The 9,226-nt window shown below is 44.9% G+C and overlaps 1 protein-coding gene across 1 annotated transcript; it reads right to left on the reverse strand.

Annotated features, from left to right (window-relative positions):
- Window positions 1-1,433: 1,433 nt before the first annotated feature.
- On the reverse strand, window positions 1,434-7,288 carry P2ry1 (purinergic receptor P2Y1). The gene is made up of 2 exons (XM_005325686.5): window positions 5,880-7,288; window positions 1,434-3,535 (listed from the first exon to the last, which is right to left on the reverse strand). Exon 1 carries the CDS (start codon window positions 7,038-7,040, stop codon window positions 5,919-5,921), a length of 1,122 nt encoding a protein of 373 aa, XP_005325743.1. The 5' UTR covers window positions 7,041-7,288; the 3' UTR covers window positions 1,434-3,535; window positions 5,880-5,918.
- Window positions 7,289-9,226: the final 1,938 nt, after the last annotated feature.

Consider the following 9,226-nt stretch of genomic DNA (forward strand, 5'->3'; position numbering starts at 1 on the left):
AGCATTAATCACAACCTACTGCACTTATAGACATTCTTTGCTAGATCCACCTTTGAATAAAAGCTTTGTTCTATCTGCAAACCAAGGTGACAGAATTAACTGGATCATTTCCAAGGTCTCTATTGCTTTAGTCCATCATCAAGGACTTCCCACCTCCACAGAGGTGATTTTCTCTCCCCACAGGTCATCTAGAAACACAGTGCTTTTCCATCTTTGCAGTACCAGTGACCCCCATGTACCTCTCCTGCCACTGCCCCTACCCAGTTCTCCCAGCTGCTCAGATCGGGGGCCTGGCTCTATCCACAGCTGCTGTTCTGGACTGTCCATCCCAGTGGCCATGCTGGCTGGAGATGGCAGTCCCCAGGGGCCAGCCTAAAGCGTTCTAACCCTGCAGGCTTCAGCAAGCATGGCATTAACATTAGCACGGACTTCCAGTGACATCCGCTGTGTCTATAATGCCCCATCCCATCCGATCTCTGGACCATAGACTCTACTTTGAATTTAGGAAAAGCATTTTACATCTGGCAATGGAAGCTCTGGTCATATTGGAGGCAAAATTCTAAATCTCCCAAAAAGAATCTAAACTTTCCAGTTCTTTATGGCAAGAGAGGGGAATCAAAAGCACGTTGACTTCTGGAGAGACAGAGCTCTCCAACTCTAGCCCCAAAGTGATTTAGAAGATCAAAAGTTGTTCAAAGCTTTAGAGTAAATCCTTCTTCAATCAGAAAGATAATTGCATAATTTATATATCACACACACATACTGCTACCCTCACACACTACACTTGATGTTAATAAGTAAGGCTTCCCAAATAGTGAACTCTGGACAGTACATCTAATGGAGGAGCTGGCAGCGACTGACATGCATCCTAAGGGCAGCAAGGGTGCTGGGTTTTCCACACACAGGTTTTTGTTACAGGGCCCCCTATTTCAGCAGACACCAGGAAACCTAACACAGGACCATAGTTCACCTACCTTCTCCACTGAGATAGAAAGAGGGGATGCTTCATCTGCATTACCTCTGCAGCACAGTGAACACATCTGCGAGATGCAAGCAAAGTAGGTGAACAGACAGCAACCACAATGGACTATCATTAGCATGATGATGTCCATGGATCACAAGTCAGATGCAGGAAGATGAGAGTCAGTGCTTTAAACCCACATGGGAAGTACATATTAGGGCAGTGCTGTCTTTTGCTTTAAATAATTAAATCACACTCTTGTTGACAATGAAAGATCCAATAATGATAATGTTAGGAATCATCTTGCACCTGGATGCTTCCCTTAGCATGTAGTTTCACAGCCCAGTTTTCACCTTGAGAAATGACCCAAGTTAGTTCAACACACCCACAGGACTTGTCTGTATGTAGTAATGTGTATCAATTCAGGGAAACTTGTGCATAATAATACTGTAATAACGTAGAAGCCAGAAGCCATGTTTTAGGATTTTATTGAGTCTTTTTCAGTTTTAATTGTCTATGGTGAGTACAATTCTAGTGACTCTCATTATGAACCTCTGCTGCTGCTATAAATAGTAGGTACAAAGTTGGCTGTCATGCCTTAGCCACACACACACACACACACACACACACACAGATTCTGCTTACTCCTGCATGCAACAGTACTATGCTATTATAGGAAATATACACTCCTTTTATTAAAAACACAATTATGCACAATTAGTCTGGATATCCTTAAGCTACCGCCTATTGAGATAAACCTGAGAAGGCTCAAAATGTCAAGTAACACTGTTTCATACCACCCATTCAATGGCACTATTAATCACAAAGAAATTTTGTTCAATTCTCTATATTAAAATCACAGATAATATAAAAATAAACATTTTTGCAAAAACACTAAAACATAATTCAAATTCACAAAGCTTGATATGTAACATATTCACCTTCATGTTAATGTGTGCTGTGTACGCTACTAGGTACATGAGAATATGAAACTGTCACAGAAATCAGCAGCCCAAAAAGAGAATGAGTCTCCAAATCCTGCCGTTAAAGCTACCCACCGAACAATGAAGACATTAAAATCAATAGCAATGTTGAACTTGCTGATAGTGTTACTTAAAAACTCCATCTCAAAGAAATTAAGATTATACAATTTCACTTTAAGAAGAAACACAATGCAGAATCTTCAGTACTAAGCAATAACAGGTGATAATATCAGCTGATTTTTTTTCTCCCATCTCCCTGAGGCCTGTCAATAAAGTCAAATGTTGGTCTTATAATGTACATTCCAAAAGACAAACACAGAAGTGACCAACTTGATGTACGAGAAGCTTTTTGCCTTTGGGAGTGGAAACTTTGATCACAGTGGGGAGCAAAATTCTAAATCTCCTGAAAAGACAACATGTATTTTTCTATAATATATATAAAATGTAGATAGACTGAGCCAGTCTGGCTAAAGTTCTTCCTATTTTGACTATTGATTTTATGATAATCTGACACCAGATTGTGTCTACACAGAAGAACTCTGAAAAGGCAAACACGCAAATCCATTTAAAGGGAAAATTAGTCACTTGCATTGCGAAACAGATTTTCATATTTTAGACACACAGAAAACCAAAGACGAACATTTCAAGATACTGCTATTCGAAAAGAGCATCGTAATATATAATTGTCATTGTGTCTATGCATCATATATTATGTTAAGTACACCAGTGTGACATAATAATATACATTGTAATAAATACCATTTACATCACGATATTGGATCTTTCAAGAAGTTTTTCAGTCTGTACAAATGAAGGACTGTGAGCTTCCTCAATAAATACTATTACAATAGGCATGATTTAACCAGCAATGCTGAAGCTTCAGTAGATCTAACTAGGATCACGTTTAAGTACTGTCACTAGTTGAAGCGCAGCTGCTGTAAGCACTGATATCTGATGTATCCAAAGGTTATCAATCAGTGTCCTGTCTGAGGAAATAGAGAAGACTCGCAGGGTATGACCTGCCCATCACAACCTCTGGACCTTGTAAACTTGTGAGTCCAGCTCTGGACTGCAGAGTCCTAGAAAACACAGTAGCAGATTTCTTGCACTGTCCAGTTTTCAAGCTTTACCAAATCCCTTACGGCATCAGCAAATGATGTCAGAAAATCCTTTCTAATCCACGAAGAATGGTCTTCAAAGGGTCAAGAGTCCCACAGCTGGCCCAGCGGCAACTTTATGGGCTTAACTCTGAATTCTGACTTGCAGGCTACATTTCTTCTTAGCTTATCTTTCTATTTCAATGTAAATACAAATTGATGTTCAAAGAGTCAAAGATACCCATTTATACAATCAATAAGAATACTTGATGGTGGTATTAAAATATTTTTGTAAAACTTAGTTAACTGCTAAGTTCTATAATTTTAGCAGCTCTTTCATCCAAATGCCAACAGATTGCTGCCTCTACCATTCAAATACTTACTTATTTCCTCATGTGGCATGAATCAGCTTTTCAGCCAATAGATCACTGCTTCATCCTGACCCTCTATGTTTTTCACCATTAGGACAGATCTTCCCAGAGACTTCTGTTGGCCTGGAAGGAGTTGGCAAGATCATTCTTGTTACTAGGTGGCATGCATTCACATGTCATTGTTGGCATGAAGCAAAGAAGAAACACTTTGGAAAAAACATGCCAATTAGTAAAAGGACATTTCTAGCCACTGTCCACCTTCTGGCTGGATCTGCTCCTACAGAAAGTTCTCTGGAACCTGAAACAATGTATTTAACACATCCCCCCAAGGAGTCTGGGTATCCTGAGACCTGAAAGGAAGAAAACCTAATTAAATGGTGAGAAAAATATTACAGAAATGTGTACCAGTGGGCTGCAAGTGCATGTATAATACAGGCAGTGGAATTGTGGTCAGTTTAATAATATTGATATTGTTTGAAAGGGTCAATACTCTAAAAAAAATTAAGTAGATTTTGTCTTAGGATTTTAAAACTGACAATGTTGTATGAGCCTCATGAAGTGAAAATGTTGCAAACCCTCATTGCTCAAAATGAGGAAGTAGGTTTCTTCTTGACTTCATTTCCATAATCTTATGCATTAAGATGCACTTGTGAACAAAAGAAAAGCACTACCAAGAACGGCTAAATACAGCTTTTCTTCATTGATCTTAATGGCTGGAGTTGGGTAAACTGAAGCAACTCTGAAGGTCTCACTATCCTCAATCCATCTGGGCATTGCAAGTACTGACACCAATTTCTGAATTCCCTGTGACGCTGTTTCATGGGGCACTGAGCTTTCTTCCTGAATTAACATACAGCCCTACATGTCTCCACTTATGAGGTGCTTCTAAATGTGTCCTCCACCCTCAGCTGCACGCTGTGCTGTCAGCTGGATGGGGTCAAGTTTTACAGCTGGAAACTCCTTGGATGTTGGGTCTGTTTATTTGTGGTTGTTATATTTTCTCATCATTCCCACGATACAATATTTGAGCAATTCAAGGGCTAGAAATGTAGTAATCTGAAAATTATTATTTAAGTTGTTGAACTATTTTACAAAATTTTCATTAAAGCCTGGCAGAATAAGAAAACACTGCCAGGCCCTCTTCATTCTATAGTTTGTTTTGGATTTTTTTTTTTCTTTTTGGTACCGGGGATTGAACCCAGACACTTAACCACTGGGCCATATCCCAGTCCTTTATTCTATAGTTTGATTTCTACAGCTTGCTTTTCAGTGCAATGATACCTTAGATGCTTCAATTTAATTTCCCATACTTCTCTTTCCATATATGTTTCATTTTCCTTTAAATGTTAGGATATAAGATTCAGGAAGACTTTAGCTTCCTATTCCATCAACACAACCCATACAAATTCTGCCTACTTCTCCTTTTCATATTGCATTTAAAGTTTTCAAACACTCTGAAGAAGCAAAAAGAACCTTTTCCACCATGGTTTTATAGTCCTTGTTCTAGAAGTTCTTTTCCCACCCCCACTTGCCTCCTGTTTAAAAGTATAATTGTAGCCTCTGCATTGTGGGCGACCCTCAACCACCCACTTCTGAAAACACTGCCCCCATCCCTCAATTTGCTAACCATTCTTCAATTGCACTCTAACTTTACTCTGTAATTTTACTGTGATTTTTGTAAACTTGTTTTCACAGATGTGAGTGAGCACTTGTCCTGGAACACAAACAAAGTCCTAAGACACTGCCCAGCAGTGTGCAAGTAAACTCATTATCTCAGGAAGTCTAGCAGGGCTCATGGTGTTTACAAGGAAAATACATGCACTTTGATTACTTCAAATGCATTTTTCCAGTAAGATAATATATGCAGACCTCTACCATCAGACATTTAGTATCCAGGGTGTCTTGAGCAGTTTTCCAGAAATAACTGGAAAATAAACACTTTTCAGGTTTTTATGTTCATTGACTTTACATTTCTATTCAATTCCCCAAAGAAATTTAGTCAGCTGTGTTCATTCTTTACTGGACGAACTCAGTTAAGGACTCTTAAACTATGCTAAGTATGTTTGAGGATATGGATTTTCAATTTGTTCATGCCATGGGTTATTAAAAACAATAAAGCCAGGACAAGTCACAAACTCAAGTTTCAGGTGGCTAGCTTTCCTGGAGAAATTATTAATATTAAATAACTCTACTTCTCATGTGCACACACACACACTTTAACTAGAAAAGCTTGTAAATTTTAAAGGCAGACAAGAAAGTAAAAGTTTAACTAGGTAGTGTTGTTTTATTATATAGACTACTAGTCGGTAAGAAGGGGGACTGAAAAGAAACCTGAATGAGCTAAGCGCAGAGGAGCAGAGGAGGGCATTTCAATCCCCCTCCCCCTTTAACTCACTACATTCTTTGAATTTTCTCTTAACTAGAAACTTAAAGGGGAGAAAGCAGTTGGCTGTGTTAAGCATCCTACCATGTTACAAAAGTGAGGTGTTTGGGGATTCTGATGCCTTCACAGGCTCGTATCTCCATTTTGCTTGAACTCCGATAAAATATTGAGGGTCATGTCCTCACTCTTGGATTGCAAATTTGCCTCACTTCTTCTGGAAGCTTTCCTGGTCGCTCGGGAGAGCCTCCTTCTGAAAGTATCTCCAGCCAAGAAATAGAGGATGGGGTCCACACAGCTGTTGAGACTGGCTAGACCTCTTGTCACCTGATAAGTGGCATACACCCTGTCATTGAAAGCACACATTTCTGGGGTTTGAAAATCCAGCCGGGCCCTCAAGTTCATCGTCTTCATCACATGGAAAGGGATGTAAGACACAGCAAAAACGGTGAGCACAATAATCACCAGGTAAATCGATTTCCTCCTCAGAGGCGAGTTGTCCAGGTCATTGTAAATCAAAGCTCTCACGATTAATCCGTAACAGCCCAGGATCAGCACCAACGGGACACAGAACATGGCCACGGTCGTGCACATGCTGTAAATGAAGTAACTTCGTAGGTACTCATCGGAGGTGGTGTCATAGCAGGTGACGGTTTTGTTCTTCCGGACCCCGGTGCCAGAGTAGAATAGGATGGGCGAGATGGCGGCCACCACGATGAGCCACACCAGCACGCTGATGTAGACGGCGTTCTTCTTCTTGAGCCTGCCCAGGGACTTGAGCGGGTACACCACGCCGCTGTACCTGTGTGCGCTGATGCACGTCAGGAACAGGATGCTGCCATAAAGGTTCACGTGGAAAATGAACCTCTGCAGTTTGCACATGGCATCCCCGAAGATCCAGTCGGTCTTGTTGAAGTAGTAGAAGATGAGCGCGGGCAGAGTCAGCACGTACAGAAAGTCGGCTAGCGCCAAGTTGAACATGTACACCGAGATGCCACTCCAAGGCTTCATGTGGAACACGAACATCCAGATGGCCCCGCTGTTGCCCAAGAAGCCAGTGATGAACACCAAGATGTAGACAGCCGGCAGGTAGTAGAACTGGAAGCCGGTCTTGGTCAGGGCACATTTAAAGGAGGTGGTGACGGCGGCGACGGAGGCGACAGTGCTGTTTCCCCAAGGCGAGCCCGGGTCGGTCAGAAAGGCAGCGTCCGTCCCGTTGGGGACAGCCGGCCACAGCACCTCTGTCATTCTCTTCTCCCCGAATTAGGCGGCAGCTTCGAGGGGGAAGCGGCGGCGAGAGGGCGGAGGTGGCAAAGGGCGCAGGGAGCATCGGCAAAGCCCGCGAGCGGAAGGGATCGCGCGCGGGAGGTCCCCGCAGAAGGGTGCGCGCGGGGGCTCGCCCACGCCGGCTGCAGCCGCGCGTCCCCCCGGGGCCATGAAATCGGCCCGGGGCAGCGCCTGAACCCGGCGGCTGGGCGGGCCGGCAACTTCCCCGTCCGGCTGGCGGCGCCGAGGTTACACAACAGGGCGCACAGGGCACCGCCGCCGCCAACTTTCCAACTGCGCTTTCCCGAGGGTCCGCGGGTCCGCGCTGCCGAGCACGCCCGGTGCGCAGGAACGTCAGGCCGAACTCGCTCGGCTGAGGTCCAGCGTAGGGAGGGCGCACCCCAGCCTCCTTCTCCCTGGGATCAACTTCGCTCGGGCATCTTCCTCCTCCCTACCTTGGAGGCGAGGAGCTAGGCTTCAGGGCGCCGCGCTGCTCCGTCCGGCCCCCCTCACCCTGCGCGCGGCCTCTGGGGACATCGGTGCACGCGAGGCCGCCGACCCGTGCCCTTCTGGGTCGCGTCCTGTTCGCGGTCCGTGCAGGTCGGGGCCCTTCCCGAGGCCCGGCTCAGTCCCGAGTGCAGAGGGCAGGCGGGAGAGCCGAGCTCCCGGCGCGGTGGGCGGAGTCCGCGCTCGCGGGGAGGCGAGGGGCGTGCCTGCGCCCGGCCGCCCGCGCTCTCGGGGGCGCCGCTGGGGCGGTCGTCTAGGGCGAGCAGGTCTCTGCAGCGCCCGGGTGCGTTCAGTCCCCGCTCGGCCGCCACCACCCGAGTCGGCCGCGAGAGCGAGGGGCGCACTGGGTCCGAGGCTGCTGCTGGCCAGCGACTACCCGCGCGCGCTCCTCCGCGAAGTGAAGTTGCTGACACACAGGAAACCCTCCGGACCGCCGAGCCCCGCGCCGCTGGCGCCGGAGCTGGCGTCCTGGAGCACAAGTGTCCGGGGCCCAGCCCAGGCCAGGTGCTCGCAGACTCCCGCAGTTCGCGGTCCCCAGCCGGGAACGCCCCGGCTGAGCCTGGCACGTGTAGGAACCTGCTGCTGGGACGGCGCGAGCCTCCGCGGAAGCAGAGGGGGCTGGGAGGGGCGTGCCAGCCTCCAGGCGTTCTAGGGGGTTTGTTTCTGTTTTTTCCCCTTTTTATTACAGTACTTTTTCCCCCCTCTTAATTAAGCAAATAAACCGACGTCACGAGTCACGTCAGTGTGAGAAGTCAAAAGGGGCCTGGTGAAAATTCCCGGAGTTGATTTATATGCTGCTTCAGTTAACACCCCCTAGACAAGCCAGCTCGCCAAATCCTCCCTGGAGCACGTCTAACCAAAGAAAGATCAGAGACTCCAGTGAAAGAAAAAAAAAAATCAAAATTAAACCTTTTGGAAGTAATTTGAATATTAAATCAGCTTTATGTAAATAAATGTAAAGAACAAAGTGATTCAGGTAAGGTTTGGGGCTTTATTACCGATCATATTTTTCTTTAACGGGATTATTTATAAATACCTCTAGTAAGTATCTTAAAAATTAAGGACGTCCTTAATCACTGCATCTGTTGAGAAACTCATTTTTTTTAATTTTACTTGAAAGTATCCAAATTTTCAACAATGCATTTCAGAAATGTGTGTAAGTTCAGTTGAAATTTAAATGGACCCATACAGGAATGGAATCAAACAGCACTTCTTGACAATTTACTAATTAATAATGTGTTGTTTTTGTGACTTATTATCAAAGGCTATTTTTAAGAGGAATAAAGTCAAAGAATAAAATGCATTTCTTGCCCCTAATGTTATATGACGGTGCCCCTTAAAAAATACACAGAGGAAAACCAAAATTCCTGGCCCGGATGGTCCTTTAGAGGAACATGTGAAAGCTCCACTCCCCTGCACAGGGGAAGGAACTAGCTGGTATGGTGAGTTGCCCTGCAAGGAACAGCATGAAAGTAACTGACAAAAACACAGTCATATCCCAAGTAAAGTGTCAAAATGTTGCTGTTCCGATGGCTATCTTGGTTATCTTTTATCTTTCCTTCCGGTCTTCAAATTAAATGATCCTATAATTCTGAGCTTTGATGTGAAACATTTTTCTGTTGTTTGATGAGCACAGTACTAGCTGGGATGGATGGAGAGTC

The sequence above is a fragment of the Ictidomys tridecemlineatus genome, chromosome 3, assembly GCF_052094955.1.
Source record: "Ictidomys tridecemlineatus isolate mIctTri1 chromosome 3, mIctTri1.hap1, whole genome shotgun sequence".
In the NCBI taxonomy this organism is placed as follows: domain Eukaryota; kingdom Metazoa; phylum Chordata; class Mammalia; order Rodentia; family Sciuridae; genus Ictidomys; species Ictidomys tridecemlineatus.

Excerpts from the sequence above, each read along its gene's own strand:
- P2ry1 (XM_005325686.5), bottom strand. The coding sequence starts at position 7,040 with ATGACAGAGGTGCTGTGGCCGGCTGTCCCCAACGGGACGGACGCTGCC.